At 39.6% G+C, this 22589-nt stretch overlaps 1 protein-coding gene across 1 annotated transcript in view; it reads right to left on the bottom strand.

Moving 5' to 3' along the window:
* Positions 1–2511: 2511 nt before the first annotated feature.
* Positions 2512–22589, bottom strand: part of gnrhr4 (gonadotropin releasing hormone receptor 4) — a 32491-nt gene continuing 12413 nt past the window's right edge. The window contains exons 3-4 of the mRNA XM_039808186.1: positions 5385–5580; positions 2512–4684 (exon numbers count right to left, since the gene is read on the bottom strand). Of these exons, the coding sequence (XP_039664120.1) occupies positions 4227–4684; positions 5385–5580 (654 nt within the window). The 3' untranslated portion in view covers positions 2512–4226. The remainder of the gene's footprint in view (positions 4685–5384; positions 5581–22589) is intronic.

Below are 22589 nucleotides of genomic sequence, written 5' to 3'. Positions count from 1 at the left end.
ACTTCCTCATTCTCATATAATCAAACCTTCAAAGCTCACGCCTCAGGGGTCAGAAAGGTCACTCTATCTGTGTTAATGCTTTTTGGCAACTTGGAACTCTGAGTGGCTGATGCTTTTCCTCTTAATGTCCTGTCACTTTGTTGTGCACACAACAAGAGATCTCAGTCAACAACAATAATGAAGAGATTCAGAAGGGCAAACAGCTTAATACCATGAATGAGGCAGAAGATATGCTACAGGTAAATATGCCTAGATTAATGACCTTGTCATTTCCTGCGGCATGGCATATGTGCTCCAGGTCACTAACCGGTATTTCACTGCGCATACCTAAGTATGCACCTGTCATCCAAATCCTGTCCGTTTTTACAGGTTCAGCAACCGGTCACTAACGGGTATTTCACTGCACATACCTAAGTATGCACCTGTCTTCCACATCCACATCTCAGGTTCAGCAACCGTCACTGCTGAGAATAAAGCTTCACTATACTGAGTTTTTGTTATTTCTCTCAACAATAACAGAAGAGATTAATTATATGCATTCATTTATGACAACTCACAATACTGGCACTCATTATGCACAGTACATTCCTCACTGTATCTAAGTAAATAAGACAAATTAAAATTCTATTCCATACATTTCAGCAGAGCCAATCTGCTAAAACACATCATCATCATCATCATCATCATCATCATCATCATCATCATCATCATCTACTTTGCAGTAATTAAAAGCAAAAAGTGTTCAACAAGTTTGAGAGGTAGAATGCGGGGGTATAGTGAAACACAAGTGGTGTGACATGCTCATTTTCACATCAAATAACCCTTCATCATTCAGATAACAGCTATTGTGTTTTACTAGGTTAAGCAGGTTTTGCATAATTACGTGCCACAATAGAGATGCACTAGAGATGAACTGATGAATGATAATGACATAACTTGACATGGGTAGGTCTTTTAACACATTATGAACAATGTCACTTGATTACTATATTCCTCAGTACACTTTCATCTTACAAACTCCTCATAATGACTTTTGGAAAAATCACTTTTTGGCAGTGAACACATAGGAAGAGCTAAGCTTATGATTGTTAGTACAAAGAATGTTGAATCCGATTAAATCCCTAATTAAACAAAGAGAGACAGTGTTTTGATATGGTTGTCCCTGTATGACATTTTATTTCCATGTAATAGCTTTTCAAAATTCTTGGATAATCAGAGAACAAAATTGGCTTATCACAGGAGTGTTATTCTTCACCAGGTGTGCAGCTGTTGGCCTGATCTTGACTCTGATTGCTGGTGTTGCAAAATGGATTCTTGACATTTAACCAGTGGTTCTCAAATCTGAAAAAAGCAGTTTTGAAAATAGAAAATAGTTGTTTTCACTAGTACCACATTGTTGTGTGCACAAGCACTGACAGGAAAAGGAACTTACTGAATTCTCATAAGGGGCTGTTTTCTGCTGTAGTACCTTCATTTTGGAATTTTACTGTAAATTAGGCCTGCACTGTTTTGTCAATAGAAAAGGAATGATAGTAGCGTAAGAGACAATTTGTGATGAAAATATTTGAAATTCCCCTTTAAAAACATATTTTGGTGGTCATTACTACAATGACCTTGGAAATCTCACTACAAGGTCCATTTAGTAGCTGTTGTGGAGCTTCCAATTACATCACATGGGCTTTATAGGCAGATGGTGTTGCCCACATAGTTAAGAATTTCTTAAATTTCTGGAAATTTAAACATCTATAATTCCGTGACAACTGGGCAAACTCAATCTGCTCATGTGATTTGATTAAAAGCTCTGAAATGGCTGCTAAATGGACCATACAGTGGGATTGTTTTCTCAGCTCCTTTCTGGGTTGTTTTGCACATACAAAAGAGAAAATGCAACAGTGTTCAGTTCAAATTCTGTCAATATATTTTAGGAATAAGATGATATGCTATGATGAGCTACTCTGATATATCACCTCCTGCTAAACTACCTTCCGGTTGACCTTTCCAGAAATAAAGAAAAACATGTATGACACTTCGTTTACAAAAGTCTCTCTCAATCGCATTTGAATTGGAAGTGCAGCTATAATGATTTGTTAGACTTGAAATGGCTGTGGATCATTCACATATGACAGATTTATTGACAAATATATTATTCAGGGGCTCTATACCTCAGTAATGTCTGTGCTCTTGTAAATACCAAGACATGCTCCTACTCATATCAGCGAAATAGTAACTGGAATAGCTGGAAACAGTTCACCTTTGCCAGCTAAACCTCAAGCATTACTGCAGATATTTTAAAATAAACTGTTTGAGGAACGGTTGAGGAATTAATTGAGGTTTTTATTTAGGTTTTGAAAAGTGACAATATATAGATATATTAGCAAGTACACTAAAAGCATCATCCTCCCAGTACCATATTGATTTTCTTATTTTCGCATTACATATACATATAACACATATAACACGCATTACTGCAGCTATTTTAAAATAAACTAAACAGTTGAGGAATTAGGTGAGGTTTTTATTTTGATGGTGAATAAATGACAAGATATATTAGCGATTGCACTAAAAGCATCATCATCCCAATACCATAATGATAATCATCATCATTGTTTTATTCAACAAATAAACACACTGCAAGTATACATTACAACATCTTCCATAACTTGCAGGAAAGCAACAAATCCATGCAAACAAACAAGTGCTATTGATCTCGCTTTTTTTTGCAACAACATATCAGAAAGGTAAAATAATTGTTTACTGTTAACTTTACAATATCACATAGTTTGAAATTTAAATTAAGCAGTTTTTTAATTAATTTGTTGGTCACAGAAAGCAACACAATTCACAACATAATACCCCAATAACACTAATATTAATGTAAAATATGACAAATGGCATGAATTAATCAATGTTTGTCTCCAGTGTGGTTTTATGCAACACAGTAAATACAGAATTCATCTTGGACAAATTAAGCAGTCAATAAATCGACAACATGCTGTGCAGGTCATAACATTCATGTTTGTAATGAAACAAAATAACAACCTTTTACATTGCACACACAACACTACTAATGACAACTTAGAGCAGTTTTCAGTCAGTAAACAATGATTAGCAGATGATCTTGATAATAAATACAAAATAAAAATAAAGGTTACACCACAGACAGTTTGTGATCTATTTGATTATCTTTAATCAAATGCAAACATTTTTGTTTCTGTGCTTTCTTTGACGCAAGTAATATTACAGGATATCTTGAGATCTACCCAGTAAAACCCAGTAGTTGTGTTTGTGTGTTGCACATGTGTGTGCGCCTGTGAATCAAAGTTGTTGTTGTTTGCTACTGTTATAAAAAAGTGGTGCTAAAACATATGGGTGCAAGTCATTTTTAGTCCATTTATGACTTTAAGCAGACTTGTCATCAGTTCAACCTGAATTTAATCTTTCCCACGAGTCTTTAAGCTTAATGAAATACAGTCAGCAGTGTGTGAGCCAGTCTGTGTGATGTACAGCTTCACCCTCAGCCAATCATGGTGCTTTTTGTAAATGCTGCATGCATCACTCTGCAGCGGTTTCTCAAAATCTGATCAGTGGCATCCAAGATGCAGGATGAACATACCAGGGCAGAGCTCTAATATGCTGTCCATTACAACAAAAATGAACAGATTCGTCTGGCAAAAGAACACTTGATTTGTATGGAGTGTCATCATTTTACGGCAACATCATTTAACTACCTGTCATCTCTGGAGAAAGACTAAGCTCATCACTGATTAAGAGCAGAGATTCTTTTCAGTGGAATTCTTTAACTGTGGGCCACAATGGAGGTCTGCACACTGTTAGGCTTTTTCTTTTTTTCAAGGCAATCTTTGGATCTACAAGATCCTTCTCAGGTAAATCGAAAGTTACCTTAAAAATAGAAAAATAGGGGGCGCCTGGGTAGCTCACCTGGTGGAGCATGCGTCCCATATGCAGAGGCTCAGTCCTCACCGCGGTAGCCACGGTTTAGTTCCGTCCTGCGACCCTTTGCTGCATGTTGTTCCCCCTCTCTCTCCCCTTTCAAGTCTTAGCTTTCCTGTCAAATAAAGGCCTAAAAATGCCACACACAAAAAAAAAAAAATCTATTTGGAGACTAACAGTTTCCAGACAAGGTGCAGACCTCCAATTTGCCCCTGCAGTGAAGTATTATTTGGATGTGTGCACACTTGGTCCCTGTATTAAAATAATTTAAGCCATTACATCTTGCTTACTGGCATGATTGGCCTTGAGCCACTTTTTGAGCTGTTGTCGTTTCCTCCCTCAGTGTCTGTATTGTGGCCACTTGAGGCAATCCGCCTGTGAGACGACTGATGAGTGTGTGCAAGGCAAGTTGTGTTTTCTAATTTACTCCGTGTGCTTGAAGTCAGACAGCATCTCTTAAGACCCTGGTGAAGATGAATGGTGAACAAACCATACGTGATGGGGTCTAGACAAGCGCTGAAGAGGCCAAAGATAAACAGCATATGTGTCAGTGAATGAGAGACGGTTTCCTCCATTTTTTCAGGAAATAACCAGTACCACAGGCCTAGCAGGTAGTACGGGGTCCAGCAGACAATGAATGACGTCACGATGACGATGCTCATCTTAAGAGTCCTCATCCGAGCTTTAGGGATGTTGTTGTGGGAGCGGCGTAGATGAACATCTCTCGACAGCACTGGAAGAGAAGAAAACACCATCTTTGTAACACAAAGCTCCTTGGGTCTCAGACTCACTTTCCATTTTTTCTGAGCAGTTTCCAGAACAGAAGTGAAGCTATCCAATCGCCGAAAAATGAAATCCTTACAGAAATCTCCAAATGTCAAAAGTTTCTGATACCAAATCACAGCATGGGTTTTTCAGTAGTGTTCCTCAAGGTCTTGGTGTCTTAATGTGATATTTGGGAGAGATTTCTGACAATTGTTTATCAATTCTCAGATGGTAAAAAAAGGTTATTTTGCCACAAACCTGTGTAACAAATTGCATAAACCCAAAAATTGCTGCAACATCATATACTTCAATCTAATGTTATAAACCCTTATACACTCTAAACTTTCAAAATCTGAATAGGCGCCTAACCAAAACACAATGTTTATTACACATTTATGACTAGAAAAACTTGACACACAGTGCTGCATCTCCGATTAATCTTCCAGTTCCCAGCTTTCAGATGCTGTATACCACTTCTATGTGGCATCTACTCTTGACATGCTATCTCCCACTGCCCCCCCCCCCACTTAAAAAAGACAAAAATAGATATCTAAGGGATAATATATGTGGTATCCCTAAAATTGCATGTGGCCCCCGCCTGCCCCTGACCCCAATTTGAAATGGTCTAGTACTCAGACTGCAGACTTTGAAGAAAACATGAGACTTACAGTTATTGCGGCTGGATATCTCAATGAGGATTCGTGTGTAACAGAAGATCATGATGACCAAAGGCAGGAGGAAGAGGCACAGAAAGGTGAACATGTTGTAGACTGTCTCCTGCCAGTGCTGGACAAAGCTGCCGTGGGTGGTGCACTGGGTGAAGTTCTCCGGGACGGTGATGGTCACATTGTGAAATATAAACATCTGCATGGTAAGACAAGAAGAGTTTTGCTAAATGATAAGTCTAAATCAGTCAGACAGATGGATGACAAACACCACCAAGATTGATGCTGGCACATTTGTGGCACACAAAATTCATTATTCCACCTACTTTGGAATTGTCAACTGTTAAAACATTCTGGTCAGAAGTAATATCCCTAATGTCAGCGTTTTTTTAATGTTAAAGGTGACCTACTGTATTATGCTTTTCTGTATTTTCTGTCATATCTATAATGTTGCAATGTCAGATGTTTATTATTAAACATGGCCAAATAATGAGGTAAATGTATTTAAAAGTTTTTTTTCCACTTGGTTTTCTATATATGGTCTTCTGCTCCACACACGCTACTGCAGTGTTTACATCACATACACTGCTACATTAGCTGCATGCTGATGTCAGGGAAACTGGTCATCTTGGCTGCAGATGTTGTTAATTTTTCCCCAATTTTGATCACTTTGCTGGTAGAACATTTCCGCTTGTGCAGTTCTTGATTTAGCCTTTATAGGTGTTTTTTGACAGTACAGTGGGCTGCTACACTCCGTTTCAGTCCACTGCTAACTACATTTTGTACACGGCTTTGTTGGATACTCAATTATGATTGGTCAATTACAGCACTCTACAGTATGTTATTTCTGTATAGCAGACATGCCGAGCATTTATAGCTGATTGTGATTGCTGTCCCACGTCCAATCAATCTGGTCTTTAATCAACGCATTTAAGGGTTTCTCTGTTGTTATTTATATCACTCAAATTCTATGACGCCCTGACGTCATTATTGACCTGTAATCAGTATAATTAGAGTGGCAGTCATCAGTTCTTTTCTGTAAAAGTGTTACTTAATTATCTTGCCTCATTATAAGGCATTGGAGACTGTGTATGATCAGTAATTGCTGTCTTCTCATAATGATGCTGAAGTGGGCAAGGATGTCCAATTTGGTAAATGAAATTCCTCCGTCGCAGCATCCCAGCGGGAAGCAATGTGCCACTTTAGACAAATTGAAAGCACCCAATGGCAAACTTGAGTGTGCTGTGCAGAGACTCATAGCAGGTCGTCTAAGTACAGTGTTCAGTGTCTGAACCCAGAAATTAGTGGTTTGATTTGGTGATAGCCCTCACTCCCTCCGTGCTATTTGTCGTCACATTGGCTGGACTAATAATGTCTTATTTTTGTTCAGAGCTGGAATTGTCATAGCTAGCGTTTGCAGTACTAAAAGGAAAGGACACAGTAACGTAGGCTGATGGTTTGCTTTTTTTTTTTTGACGAAGGGAGCAGGTCAGAGGGCCAAAGGTTTAAAAGTCACTGTTAAACCTAATGGCTGGAAAAGATTAGCCTTTGCTTTTTATTTTCTCCAAAACTACCTACCTTCGTGAATATAATAAAATATAGGGGGGTCAGGGTCCCCTCTGATACAGTCCCTAATTATTATGGATAGCCAGGCCATTCTTTGAATATCCTGCTGTAATTCTGTCCCTTGATGAATCTCAATAAAGTATAAAACAAGTCCTATCATAAAAATCTGAAGAGGGAAAAAGTTTCAGTAGCTCATGATGTTGGACGTAGTTTAAGAGTTGGATTAGGACTGTTCAATGAAAAGTACATTACTGACATCATTCACAGACAAGTACATTACTGGAAATCTTGAATGTGTCTTGTGTTATAAGCTGACAAAATGTCTAAATATAATACATAATATAGACTACTACTACTAATAATAATAATAATAAATAGGATATTAATTGGCTTTATAGATATATTGTGAATGTGTTTGTATCAAACTGTGGCACTGGCTAAATGTGCAGAGCTTTTAAATACAGACACATTCAGCTATTATCACACTTTATATGTCCCTTACAGCTGAATGTCCTTTTTTATGTCCATTTTTATAATGAATGGTTTGATATGTCCAATAGAATGAAGAATGTGCTAACGTCAGAATACAGTTCTGCACTTATTTTTCAAGTTGTGTGCGTCTGAGAGAAACAAATATTCATCTTGCAGAAAAGTTTTTGAGACATCTGGGGCCTATCTCACAAAAGCAGAATTTAGAAATCCAGGATAACCAATAAAGCGAGGCCTGAACCACTGTATTCACTGTGGCTTATGTACACCCCAGATCCAGTAATTGCAATTTGTGTGGACAAATCAACCAACCCACAAGGTTGGTTTCCTCTAAAATGCTTAGATTAATGGTGTCAGGAGAAGTGGATGATAGAGGTTAAAGAGTATGTTGTTTTTTTGAAAAGATGTGCGCATTAAGTTACCTATGTGCCATACATGTATGACGCATGTAGCAAGAGTTAGGGGTGACCCCAACATAACTGATGTTAATGCTGCGGCAGTTTGCTTCAGAGCTACAGTAGATCTCACATGCTACAGCAGAGTCAGAAGGGCTTTTCTGCTTACAGCCTTAATAGTGATTTATTATAGGAGTGTTTAGCCTACAGTGATTTATTATAATGACAGTCCATAAATGAGAGACATAGACACAGATATGTGAATATACAAATATCATAAAATTAAATTAAATACTTTGGCATTACTGGATTCCACAATAATATTACAAATATTGCACAATATGTTCTAAAAATGTTAATATGAAGATCTTACACAAAAACTGACAGCATACGGATGGACTGTCAAACATCACTGATGTATTTAACACACGGATTATGAGCTCAAATCACATCGTCATCCAGGACTCAGGAAAAACGTGCAAACATAGAAATAGACGTGGTACATTTCTTAATGTTTCCAAACATGCTGATACTATGTGTTATATACAGTAGCCTCCAGTTATAAATGTATGCAAAGCAAATGGACATGAGCACTAATTCACAATTAGGGTCCATGTTTTTTTAACTGTCATTAACCATCTGCCTGCAGTGGTGAACCCTGTCTCCACTTGGACGAGGAAAGAAGCTCATGCAGAAATGAATCTTACAGTAAGACCCTTCTGTTACCGTTTAGGTCAGAGTTTCATAAAGAAACTTTACATGTAAAAGATTCACAGCAGGAACAAGCCCGAAGGTTCATACGCTCAGAACCGTTCATTATTCAGGAGTTCAACCTTGAAACCCCCAGGCACGGCTTGCTAGAGGTTCCTACTGAGAACAGAGGGGTTCTTCTTTAAGATTCTACATTCATTTTGCCTTTTTTAAAATCTGTTCAAAAGGCAACATCTACTGTAGATCTATTTCACATGTTAATGTATTTCTCTTCTGGTAGAGCTGTACTAGGACCAATGTATTAATTAAAACCAGCTAATTCATGCTGAATTAATAGATTATTCACACTATCTAGAACGTACATGTCTTAGTCTTGAACAGAGTACATCCTGAGCTCTTCGACAATGTAACACATAAGCAGATTGAGGACCGTGAGATGTAGTTAAAAGCTCTGGAAAATCCCAGTAAGTGGACCTTGAGTTAAGTTTTTTTTTTTGTCAAGCTACTTTTTCTAAGAAAGAGTGAGAAAAAAAAGAAAAAAAAAGAATGTCTTTCAAAGCCCTTCCAGATGGTTTTCGCCACAAGACTAAAGTTATTTGCTATATTGTCGATGTTAATTGAGTTACCACCAGAATAGTCCAGTCTCAAATACCACTTGATCATCACACACTTGCATAAAAAATATCCCTTTTAACATACATTTAGAACAGATATATATATATATATATATATATATATATATATATATAAAAAAAAAAATATATAAAAATAAATAAATACCAGTGACGCCAAGCTTGGAGTAGAAATAACTTATATCCAATACAGGTACTTGGTGGAAATGTACGTTTTTTATCCTTTTTTTAGGATAACAGCCTTATAGCATTTGTAAAAAGAGATTTGATCCTTTGACCAGCTACTGTAGAGACAATAACAGGTAGCCTATGTGGTGGGATAATCAGTATATCCAATATTCAGTCCAGCAGCCTTTGTATTAGGATACACACTGTGGTAATACAGATGATTAAATGTCAGCTGTACAACCCTGAGATCTATTCCAGAGGCCCGTTCCAGAAAGCAGGTTTAGTGAAAACTCTGAGATGAGGGAAACTCTGGGTTTTCCGTTCCAGAAAGAGAGGTAACTTAACCTCAGAGTCAGTTACTATGGTAACTGAGTCTGTGAACCTAACCTGGTCGGGAGCAGGTTTTCTTCAAGAAACCTTGAGTTTCTCTCAGTCTCATCCCGCTGATAGGGAGGAGACTGAGAGAAACGGGGAAAAAAACTTGAGTTTCTCTCAGTCTCCTCCCTCTCAGAGGGAGGGGAAACTCATTTCCTCATTCATTCAGCCCGTCTCAGGCGCATTTTACAGTTTTTTACGATCGCTATGACACTTTTTTCAATACTTTTAACAACTTTCCTAAACTCTTAACACAGTTAGCACAACATCTGTCTGTGTAGGCTATACAATTAACACATTTCTTGTTGCTTTGACACAAAATGCATACAGTTAACACAAATTTAAAATGCTTGAACTTCTTTTACACACAAGCTCCACCAAAAGCAAAACAATGGATCTTTACTGCCAAATTTACAAATGCTTTCACACTATTTCAGAACAGATAACATCATGTTCTAAACCTAACTTATAGGCTAAAGTCAAAGTGAACAGCTGATCATATTGTAAATTGAAACAAATATATCCCCTGCATTTTATACATGCATTTATTGAGAAACAGCTGATTGAAGTTATGCAAATAGATCAATCATAGCTGATTCCCTTCTAGGAAACACACTCAGGTGTTGAGGTTCTTTCAATTGCATGATCATATGGTAGTACAGTAAAAGAGGACCTATTTGAACAATATACTGTAGATGAACACAGAAAATAAGAAAAATGCCTTCACGAGGGAGAGGAAGAGGAGTACCAGGACAATTATGTCTCTGTCTCCTTTTTTTCATAAACCCCACATTCTATAAAGCTACTCTGAGATGGGTCAATCATTTTTTGTATTGAATCTCTGCAGCAAAAGAAACAAAATGGTGGCCGGGTTGGCTCAGTGGGTAGAGCAGGCACACATATACTTGGAGGTTTATTCCTCAACGCAGAGATCCAGGGTTCAAATCCGACTTGTGACGATTTACTGAATGTCTTTCCCCTTTCTCAACTAGCAGTCCTGTCAAATAAAGGCAGAAAAGCCCAAAAAATATTCTTTGAAAAAAATTTACTAAACCCAACAAAACAAAAATGTAGAGGCTTCAAGAGAAACTGCAGTGCAAAACACAATCTATGATCAATACAATCACTATTGTCTATTCTATAAGGGCAGACCTGACTGATACATATAAAATAATGCAGTTTCTGTAATTCCATAGGATGTTAGTGTTTTGTATGACATTGTGCTATGATTGACTAAATGTTCCTGTTGGGAGAGAACATGTGTTAGTGTTTTGCAAGAATTATTTGATTTTGAGACATGATTGCATTGTTTTGGTAAACATAGTGTATTGTGTTAGTGTATAATTGTATTTTGAAAATTAGTGTTGGAGTTTAGTTTACAATGTGTGATTTTGAACATGAAATTAACTGTTTTGCCAATCGTGTGTTGTAGGTGTGTTGGTGCGTTAACAGTTTAGGAAAGTTGTTGAAAAAATTGTCATAGCGATCGTGAAAAACTGTAATGCAGTTTGTTATCTGCATGAATAAAAAAACTGATTGGTTTATGTTAGGCAGACTGTAAAATGTTTTTTTCTCAAACATGTCATGTCCTTTTGTCGACGATCCCGTTGATGAAAAAGCTGTATTAATTCAGAGAGTTTACGTCGGGAGATGATATTGAGTCCCGACTAGATGTTTTTTCATTTCCACATAACCGATTTGAGTGGTATTTTTTTTATCACAGTCTATTAGATATGTAGATACCTTATCCTCTAGTTCAACATCGTGGACAGGCTTTCACATCCCAGCAGATTCTTTGTGTCGCATTACGTTTTTTGCAAACGGCAGTTTTCTTTATAACAGCAGCGGATCATATTGTAATAGTAAAGCCACTGTATGTAGAGCCGTCAGAAAAGTGTGATCGCTCTCAAACGTTTTTTAAACGTGTTATGTTCCCTGGACACAAACCAGTGAGAGCCATTAAAAATAAATAAATGATTATACTTGTAGTTCTGTTAATGATCATGGTGCTGCAGCCTCAGAATGGGAATAGTATATTTTACTTTTTCGCCCGCAGGATTGCACCTGAATAAAATTATAGGTGTAGCCTACAATTCCAGTTTTCACCAGTAGCCTAATATTATAAGTTAACTGTGATTAAATATGAAATTAATACACTGTTAATGCGTACGCATTGACTCCAGCAGCAATTTTCTCCCACACCAATTCTCTCTCTTTTGCAGCAGCAGCCGCTGTCTTGCTTTTTTAACGAAATACATGTTCAAACGGTTCAAACTCGCCGTTTGTGCGCATGAGTATTTCCACCGACCCGTTTGTTTGTGGTCGTTACCATGGTGAATCGTAGAATCATGGCTCCATTCATACTGCCTTATGTGCACGCGCGTAACCCGAGTGAACATACTCCGAGTTGACTGAACCAACTCAAATCAGCTGTTCTGGAACCGAAAACTGAGTTTCCCATCTCAGGGTAAATCAATTCAGAGATCAGGGTTACACTCAGAGTTTGTTAAAAACCTCCTTCCTGGAATGGGCCTCTGACGTCTTGCATTTTCCATCACAATTTCATGTTTCTGCTCTGTTCTTCATTACAGCCCTGAAATAATGGATAACTGAAAGGGGTTGCACTGCTGAGGGCTTGTTGCCATAGTTACCAGTAAGAAATAAGCAATGGACCAGAAAGTTCAGTTTTAAGAGACACTTCAGTGTTTATATGAGGGAAGGTTTTACAACTCTTCTGTGAGCAATAATGTTCTCCTCAGTCTCAAAACTTGCAAGGTGATGTAGTTACAGATTCTTGGGCTGTTTTACCAGATGATCATTTAACAGAGCCTGGAGTTTTTGCTGAGATATATCCTGCTTTTCATGCCTCCTCACAGACGATAGCCGTGGCTGGAGCCATTATGTTCGTAAACACAATATCTCAGCAACTCCTGGAAATTCTTCCAATTTGGCACAAACGTCCACGTAGAGTCATGGATCAACTGATTACATTCTGGTGGTCAAAGGTCACTGCGACCTCACAAAAGAAATTTTCTGGCCATTACTCAAGAATTCATATGCTAATTATGACAACATTTCACACACGTCTAATAGTATAGACGAAGTAATGACATTTTATATCCAAAGGTCAACTTCACTCTGACATCATAATGTTCTGCAAAAACACTTTTCTTGCCATTGTTCAACGCCATAATTCAGAAACAAAAAAGAAGATTGTGACCATATTTCACATTTGGTCAGATACTGAATTAACACTAATCTTGGGTGCCCACCTTATCTGTGGTGATTGTATCAATCTTCTGTGCTGCTGGGTTGAAGATTTGTGTTAAGCATCTGCGTTTTAGAATTTGTAGCTTCTTTGCAGCAACATTGATGCATTGTCTACTGTCTACTTTGGCCAAGCATGTGAGCACACACAAGTAATTTGTCTTGTTTTTTGTTTCTCTCATTGAATTAAGAGACTACTAGACATACAGCAAAACAAGAGCAACAAAGCTTAAAGCTCCATTGTGTAATTTTTTGAGTTGATTCTTAGCAAAAACCCCTTTGTTCTTTCACAAATATGTGCTCATTCATGTGTAATTACTTCCACCAACTAATCAAAGTATTCTTGTAATCGTAAAATCATCCATTCAAGAATACATACGAGCGAGTCGCTCGTATGTATTCTGCCATGTTGCACCTCCATCTTTAAAATACATTAGCCAAAGAGGACGTACCTCCGCCTTTCGTGCTTTTACACTCAGTGAAACTGTGACGAATGCCAGGGGGAGATTACTCGCGACTGCCGGCAGATTTGAAAGCCTGTTGAAGATGGAGGATCATCCTGATACTTTACTAACATTAGCTTGCATTCGTTTGGGAACCTGATAGCTGATGTTAGCAATGAAATGGTACCAAAATAACGTAAAACTATTATTACACTGGAAGGAACACTCACGGACGAAGTCGTACTTCTTGGAATAATACGGCCACCGTAGGAGTTAAAACACGATCGGAATGGGAGGGGCTAGAAAGTAATATTCAGTTGGTTGTCATATACAATTTCACTGCTAGATGGGAGAAATTCTTACAGTGTAGCTTTAACAAAGTCAAATCAGCTTTTTTTTTTTATTTCTCCCTATATCACAAATCAAACATTTACCTCAAGGGGCTTCACAATCTGTCCAGCAAATGACATCCTCTATCCTTAAGTCGCCTACACATGATTAGAGTTAAAACCACGAGGCAGGGTGCAGAGCACAGTGCAGGCACTTCGGCAAAGCACAGCGCAGGCATACCTCATCACTGCTTCTGGCTACCTCCTTTCACGGTTGCACCTTAAGCAGCAACAAGTTCAAAAGCAACTCCCAGGCTTTGATTTTCAACTATCAACTATCTGCATCAAGCTGTCAATCTGCCACAGCTCGTTGTAGTTAGGGCGAGAAGGGTGATTGTTATTGTATGTAAGGGTTATTGTATTTCGTTGTCTTCCCGCTGTCCTGGTCCAACCGGATCAGCTGGCCTTCCGTAACAGAGTGTTGAGACTGCTGACCTCCAAGCCTGAATGCCACCCCAGCACACCACCACAAAGGACAGAGCACTGGCTATGACAGGCTGATAAAAGATTTGCAGGAGCCTGTTGCACACAATGAAACATTGGAGTCGCCTCAGGAAGAGCAGCATGCGCGGTCCCTTTCTAAATAGGGCTTCAGTGTTGTGAGTCCACTCCAGGGGCCTGTTTCACAAAAGCAGATAAATCCAGGATAACTGATAAAGCGAGGCTTGACCTAGTCTAATCTGTGCATCCTGGCTTGGTGCGTTTCACAAAGGCCAAGCCAGGCTGAGGAGGAGCGACTAGGTCGAGCCAGGCTGAAGTAATTCAGATAGACGTGCGTCCACGGCTTTCCTCAAAAGACCGCAAGGTCGATCACAGATTTACTGATGCCAAAATGGAGAATATACGTATTGTTCATACTTTATACAGAGTGAGCAGCAGCTTCTTGTGGAAGTATGATGACGTGAAACACATTATTTGTATAAAAAGAAAAGAAACACAGCCGCTGTAATGAAACAGCGAGAGAAAGCGAGGCAGACGATCACAGACTGACTGAATGCGTAATTGTAGCCTAAATATATACAATAACGGACCACTGCTCTGAACTGAAACCGTCATAATCATTCCATTTAAGGATTAGGCTACTAATCATTTTCACAAATTAACAGTTGTACTCTTTGCCTTAAAAGTAAGCAGAAGATAATGTTACTCAGGAAATTTACAATGAAGATCAATTTTCTACAACGCTAGAATATGATGCGTAAATATCTCTTTCACTCTGTTCCTCCCTTTCTCTCATGGGCTAAAATATAAGTTTCCTAAGTCATATTAACTTCCACTGCTCGCTTTTAATGCAAAGTGAACAACTGTTCGTTTTTGCAAATGACAGTGACTCATTGAATGGTTTCAGTTAAGAGCAGTAGTTCATAAATGTATATTTTTAGACTATCATTCAGTCGGTCCGCTATTATCTGCCACGCTGCAATGCTATTATCACGTTTCATTTTTTTATAGAGGCCGAGTTTCCTTCTCTACATATATGCCTTGCTCCCTGTATATATGGACATAGAAAATAAAGACACTGAAGAAATTGGACTCTAAAATCTAGAAGCTATGAAGATAATTAAGTGATAAATTCCATGCACACTGTAAACATGAATGGAACAGAGTGATATTCATCAGTTATTTCCCCCCAAATATAAGGTCATATACCATTGAGGTGTCCTCTCCCTGTTGTTACATGAATGTACAGTAGCCTACATCACTAGATAGTTACTGGTCCAGTGAACTAAGACTATAATTTGGGAGGATTGTACAATTAGGATATGTTCTTAAATTGTACAATCCTCCCAAATTATATTCCCAGTTTACTGGACAACTAGAATGCCAAATACAATGCACATGGAAGCGGAACAAACATGATCCTTATTGTTCAAAAATCAACTAAAATAATTCAAGGTGCATTGGTCAACTATAGAAATGCACAGCATTGTATGTATTGCCCTTAGTAACAGACTTCATTTAAAACACATTTGAAATTGTATCAGCCTTTTCTAATTATCTCAACAACTGCCATAATATATTCATCAAACTTCTAACAACAATATGAACAGCAGTCTTCATACAGCAATATAACAGTAACAATGACTCCGCTGTCCTGCCCGGCTACGTTTCCATCGACCCGTTTTTATCCAAATTAAGTGATATCGAATGAAAAATGCCTTATGGAAACCGTAAAATCCGACTGAATTTCATGAATATCGACTCAAATGAAATATGTTCGGTCTCATCGAATTTTCTCTTGATCAATATACGGCTTATGCGATAAACGCTGATGGAAACGTTATTTGCAGAATAAATAATGAATTGCGATTAAGTTTTAGGTCATTTTATGGTTGCAACCCGCAATAAAACGAAGAAGAAGAAGTTTCAGTTCATTTCCGCCCAGTATTTCCGCTCTGTTTGCAAAACAAAAACAGATGTAAGTGGACAAACGAGGAGACGAGATACTTTTTTAATTTACCAGAAAAATATAACAGCTATTTTAGATAGCAAAAATCTAAGAAACGCCATCATTTATCAGGAGCTCGCGAAGGAAACGACCAACAGTTACGACAGGGACATTAAACGCTTAACTTGAAAAAGCTTAACGTGGTTTAATGTATCTAAACAACGATCAATCATCACCAGATTTATCATGGTTATATCTTGTCATGAACACTTAAGCCTGTCAAAAAAACTAAATCGAAATCCAACGATTATAGAAGTTATCTCACGTTAATATTTTCTTCATCAGTGGCCGTATTAATATTAATATGGCGAGGAAAAAGCTTAACGTGGTTTAATGTACCTAAACAATGATCACTGTCAAATAATCTAACCCAAAGTCCAATTATTTTGGACGTTATCTGACATAAAGCGTTTCTGCTTCAGGGGAGCGGAGCGGCTGGGGGTTGACTCTCCACGGTTCTCATTGGCTTTATAAGTCCTAATGTGAAAAAGCTTAACATGGTTTAATGTATCTAAACAACGATCAATCATCACCAAAAAATCCTCTTCTATATTGCTCATCATAACCACTTAAAACGGTCAAATCTAACCCTATGTCCAAATATTATGGACGTTATCTGACACATTAACGTGAGATAACTTATAATCGTTGGATTTCGATTTCGATTTTTTGACAGGCTTAAGTGTTCATGACAAGATATGACCATGATACATGATCGCAGCGGTGCCGGAGGGAAAATATAAGGCAAGTTCCACCTTTTTGATGAGCTGGATCATATCCTCAGCCAAAGGTCCATCGGAGCTTAGGCTATAGCTTGGCTTCTAATATTAACAACTACTTTTGTCTAGCAAAACTTTGTTCGCAAAAGTTCGCTTGAATCTTGTGCTATTCAGTTCAAAAATGAATGGAAACACCATAAAATGTCTCAAATCAATTCGATATACCAATTTAATCGCAAAACAGCATGTGACGTCATTACGCACAGGTTTTTATTCGCTTTAAAGCTGTTGGATGGAAACACACTTTCACCAGCTTTATTCGCATTAGTTTTTTTACCGAACTTCAGATAATTCGATTGACAAGTGGATGGAAACTTAGCTTATCTGTGGTCCGTCCTGCAATCCTGTAGCATCCCCAACGTTTCTTTTTCGCTCTCTATCCACTCCTCTTTCCTCCTTGTGTCTCAGCCATTCATTATCAAAATGTGCTGCCGGTGTGTTGGAGCGCGTTCCGTGTTCCTCCAGCATCTCTCCTGATGAGATCTGCCTCAGGTGCGCTGGGAGGAGTCTTCCGTTCTGTGCCAGGCAAACCAAAACACCACACTATATACAAAATAAAACACCCGAAACACCACACTATATACACAACATAAGAAAACTCTGGCTGCCTGGCTCCATTTTGTGACATATATACATGTAAAAAGTATAAATATAGGCTATAAAATATGAAGAATTATAAAGGACTATGGATATGCAGCCTACAAGATTTACATTACTGTATTAACAGAATTGTGATGAACAGTACTAGTAAATAAATAGAAGCAGAACTGCAACAAACTATATTGCACACTAAATATTAAAACAGAATATTGCACAGAATGTGAAGTATTGCACTACACTACAGGGTCCAGTTTAATAACATAGGGTCCAGGTGTCAGACACTTTACTATCTCGAGGCCTCAAGATACTATCTCGAGGACACGAGATAGTATCTCGAGGCCACGAGATAGTATCTTGAGGCCACGAGTTTCGTGTTGATTGCTCTTACTGTGGCAGAGATATTGCAAATGTCCCATTTAAATGCATTGAGTTATTGGTCGAAAAAAATAAATGTTGCTTATAGCGCCCCCTAAAGGCCGATCTTCGCCAAATTTGGTACCAAGCATCGAGGTGGGATGATGAAGAAGGATCTCAAGTTATATGCTGATAACATTTAATTTGGCCGAGATATGATATGTGTGTGGTAGCTAGCTAGGAAAACTTGTTTGGTCGTCAAATGCGCATACTTTAACATAGCAAAATTCTTTGCATAACTTTTTGTCAGGTCTATCTGGAGATGCTATCTACAAGGTTTCATGCAGATCGGTCTCACGGCCTAGGACGAGTTCGAAAAAGTTGGTTTTGCGCATTGTGCGATATTGCGAAAAACCTTTTAAGGGGAAATTGTCGCGGCCTATATCACGTGATTCAGCTTGATTCATGGAACACGATGTAAGAATTTCTAATGTGTAATGTGGGAGTTAAAGACAAAAAAACATTATAGCGCTACCTAGTGGTCCACGTGTAATTTTTGGTAGGTGTGGTCCATGGCCCATTGTCAATCTACCCTGTGAATTTAAAGTTGTTCACCTTAGTGTAAATGGCAAATTTAGACATGGGTCCCATAGGCCACGCCCACTTTGGCCCCTCAGTACCCAACTCTAGGGTTGGCCTCAGGATTGGCCCTAGATGGTACCCATCAAATTTTGTATAAATCGGATGAGCCGTTCATGACATATAAACCTTTTGTACTTGTAGCGCCCCCTAGTGACCAATTTTCCTAAAACGCATGGGGGACCACCAGAGGGTCATGGCAAAGAAGAATCTAAAGTTTGGCGGTGATCACTTTCATTTTGGCCGAGATATTGCAAAGTTGGTGTTTTCACAGTTAGCTACACAAATTAGTTTTTGCGTTACATGCGCAATTTTTATCAGGTCAGGTCAGTCTGGAGATGCTACGGTCCAAGTTTCGTCCAGATCGGTCGCACGGTCTAGGATGAGTTCGAAAAAGTAGGTTTTTGATAAATCACGATTTTTCACACATAAAAGTCTAGGCGGAAATGGGCGTGGCCTATACCACGTGATTCAGTTGGATCCAGGGAACGCATAGATGTATGGTTTTTGAATGTCGGGTGTACGGTGTGGGAGTTATAGGGCCAAATGATTTTTTTTTGCTATAGAGCCACCTAGTGGTGGAAGTGGTTGAATTTTTGCGCCTGAGGTCCTTGGAGTTTCAGACCAGTCCTGAAAACGGCAACCCCACACCATGTACGGTTTAGGCTGCAGTCGGAGTTTTAGGCGGAGAAGAAGAATAATCAGTAGAAAAACAATAGGGTTCCACACTCCGCTGGACATGTGAACCGCGTTGCCTTGCAACACGCGGTTCCCATGGCCCCTCGGGCTTGGACCCCTAAAAAACAGTTTGGGGGGAGAGTAGTTAGGAGAACTGCTTAGAAGTGGACTTTTCCTATAACTACGTTCCTGTAACTACTTGGTCGGAAAGCGGCTTTAGAGCAAATAAATAATAGGCAGTATAGAAGCCTGCTTTCTAATGGTACAGTACACTTAAAATAACTTAAATTACTGCAGCTATGATGGCTATTATTGCTGTAACTCAGCTGATAAAAGTGCTGCATCATAAATCATAAAGGTCCATGTTCAAATCATAATTTAGCCAATAATGCAAATGATGATACAATTTGTAGTAGATAACACAAAACAGTTATGAGTAGTCTTATTTGTGCATTATTTAAATGCTCGGTTTAATTTTATTCTGATTGTTGAGTCTTAGGACCCAAACGCTGCAGCAATAAGAAGTTCAAAAATAAACAAGTTCTGAGATAATATATGTATATATTATCTCAAAACTTGTTTATTTTTGAACTTCTGAAAGACCAAAAGGGAACAAAGTCCTTTTGAAGAACCTTTGCAGAATCTTCTCAGCTGAGAGAGATTTTTGTTCAGAAGTCAGTTGTTCTTGGTTTCTCCCTGCTGTGAGAGTGCAGGTGCAGGAAGAGCGTTATACAGTATCATGAAGAATCAGCCATTCACAGCGTGACACTGGAAACAATGTATACTTTTGTGACCGATTACGCTGATTATCACTGAGCACTATTTGGGGAAAATAGGTTACAGGTACAATGGCCCTCATTTATGAAACGTGCGTACAACCTAAAACAGGTGTAGGACGGGCGTACGCCGATTCCTACGCAAAGCAAGGCATTTATCAATTTGAACGTGAGTGTAGGCTGCGATAAAATCTCACGTCTGGTCTGAACTCGTGTACGCAAGCATATAATCAGTTTAACAGGAGAAGGAGAAGTCATCAGTTGATCACTTATCAACAATGGCTATCTATCTGGATATCTAGCTCTTTTATATGACCTCTATGCGCCGGTACAACAGTGCACACGGGCCACGGTGGAGCGCTCCATCGGAGTGATTAAGGGCAGATGGCTTGGTCTTTCATCAGCGAGGGGGACCCTGTAGAGTTAAGTGATTCTAACTTAACAAATAAGCACACAGAGAGAGATTTCCGACGAGTGCCAAGCATCGTGCCTTTATTTCCGTTACTCCCTTTTACAGCCCCTCCCCCTAGGCTATATCACATCCTGTCATATCAAAGCCTTTAACACTACATCCCCCTTTCTAAGATCAGTTGTACTGATATATGACAGATAAAACTAGCACCTCTATACTGTAACCGACTATATCACCAGTTAACTGTTAAGTAATACTCAACTGTGTCTTATGAACAATAAGCATGTGAACATTAACTGAACATCTGAACTAAGAAGGTGGGGTAGACTGCCCAATCCTTCTACTGAGTGTGGGGGTTTATTCTGCCCCGTAGAAATCACTCAGTTTCACCAGGGGTACCTACTATTTAGCCACAAAGTCTTTCAGGTACCCTGGAGGCTGTCTCTCTCTTACAGGGTAGCGTGCCGGAGGCTCAGGACTGCATGGTTGAACTGAGCCCTGCTCTGCATGAACTGGCCCCACTGGCTGACCAGTAAGTTGCTCTGGCTCTGGTAAGGTGGTCTGGTGGGATGGTCTGGTAGGATGTTCTGGCAGGATGGCTTGCTCTGTTGGTGCCACTGGCGTAGAGACAAGGTGGTTTCGGTTACGGCGCAGATTCCCTCTGGGAGTGTCAATGATGTATGACCTTGGTGCTTCCGCCTGTCTTATCACTGTCCCCTTCTCCTTTGAGTCCTTTACCCAGACATGGTCGCCTGGTGTCAGACTTTTGAGATGATGAGCTCTGTGTCTTTTGTTGAAGTTCCAGCTCATTCTCTGTCTTTTCCTCTGTTCCACCTCTTTGAGTTTGGTTATGTCCATCCAGCCTGGGTTGAGAGATGACAGAGTGACCGGGACTGTTGTCCTGAGCTGCCGGCCCATAGACAGCTGTGCTGGACTGTACCCGTTGGCGAGTGGTGTGGCCCTGTAAGCCATGAGTGCCAGATACGGGTCTTGTCCTTTCTGTAGGAGACCTTTAACTGTCCGCACAGCACGCTCTGCCTCTCCATTGCTCTGAGCATATCTAGGGGCTGGACGTAACGTGTGTGAACCCCCACTGTGCTGCAAACTGAGTGAAGTATTCAGACGAGAACTGGGGTCCATTATCGGTTATGACCTCGGATGGTATGCCATGCCGGGCGAAGACAGACTTGCAATGTTCCACTACTGCTAATGAGGTGGTTGATGTGAGTTTAGCTACCTCAATGAAACGGGAAAAGTAGTCTACCACTGGTTATCGTTCCACTGAAACAAGTCAGCACCCACCTTTGCCCATGGCCTATCAGGGAATGCCGTGGGCAGCAGTGGCTCTTTGGGGTTGATTCTTTCTTTTGCACATGTGTCGCAGCCCTCAACCACTTTCTGAAGCTGTGTACACGGTCCCGGCCACCAGACAGATTGTTTGGCTCTTTCACGACACTTTGCTATACCTTGGTGTCCTCCGTGCAGTTTCTGCAGGATGTCTGTCTGTAGCAGCTTGGGAATAACTAGCCTACATCCCTTCAGTAATAAGCCGTTTTCCACAGATAGCTCATCCTTGACATGAGCATACGGTAGGTAAGCTCTGTCTATTGTGGACCTGTCTGGCCAGCCCTCAGCACAGTATTTCTTTACTTGGCTCAGGATTTCGTCCAGTTCTTGGTATTCTCTTATTTCTTGTAGTCTCTTTTCTGTAGCTGGTAAGGTCGACATTATCATGTGTACATACAGGTTGATTTCCTCTTCCTGCTCTGGCTGCCCTCTGTCTCGCAACGGCGCCCTTGACAGCACATCCGCCGTGGCCAACTTCTTACCGGCCACATGTGAGATGGAGAAGCTGAAAGCCATCAGTCTCATTCTGAGTCTCTGAATGCGTGGTGGGAGCTCATCTAGGCTTTTGGAGCCTAGTAACGGAACCAGAGGCTTGTGGTCCGTTTCAACGTGGAACGTGATGCCCACCAGGAAGTCTGAGAAGCGCTTGCACGCCCATGTGATTGCCAAAGCCTCTTTCTCTATCTGTGCATTCCTTTTCTCAGCCTCTGCGAGTGCTCTAGAGCTATATGCAACTGGC

Source organism: Perca fluviatilis, chromosome 8 (assembly GCF_010015445.1).
Source record: "Perca fluviatilis chromosome 8, GENO_Pfluv_1.0, whole genome shotgun sequence".
NCBI lineage: Eukaryota > Metazoa > Chordata > Actinopteri > Perciformes > Percidae > Perca > Perca fluviatilis.
The sequence above is the reverse complement of the archived record's forward strand: the minus strand, read 5'-3'. Positions and strand labels throughout refer to the sequence as shown.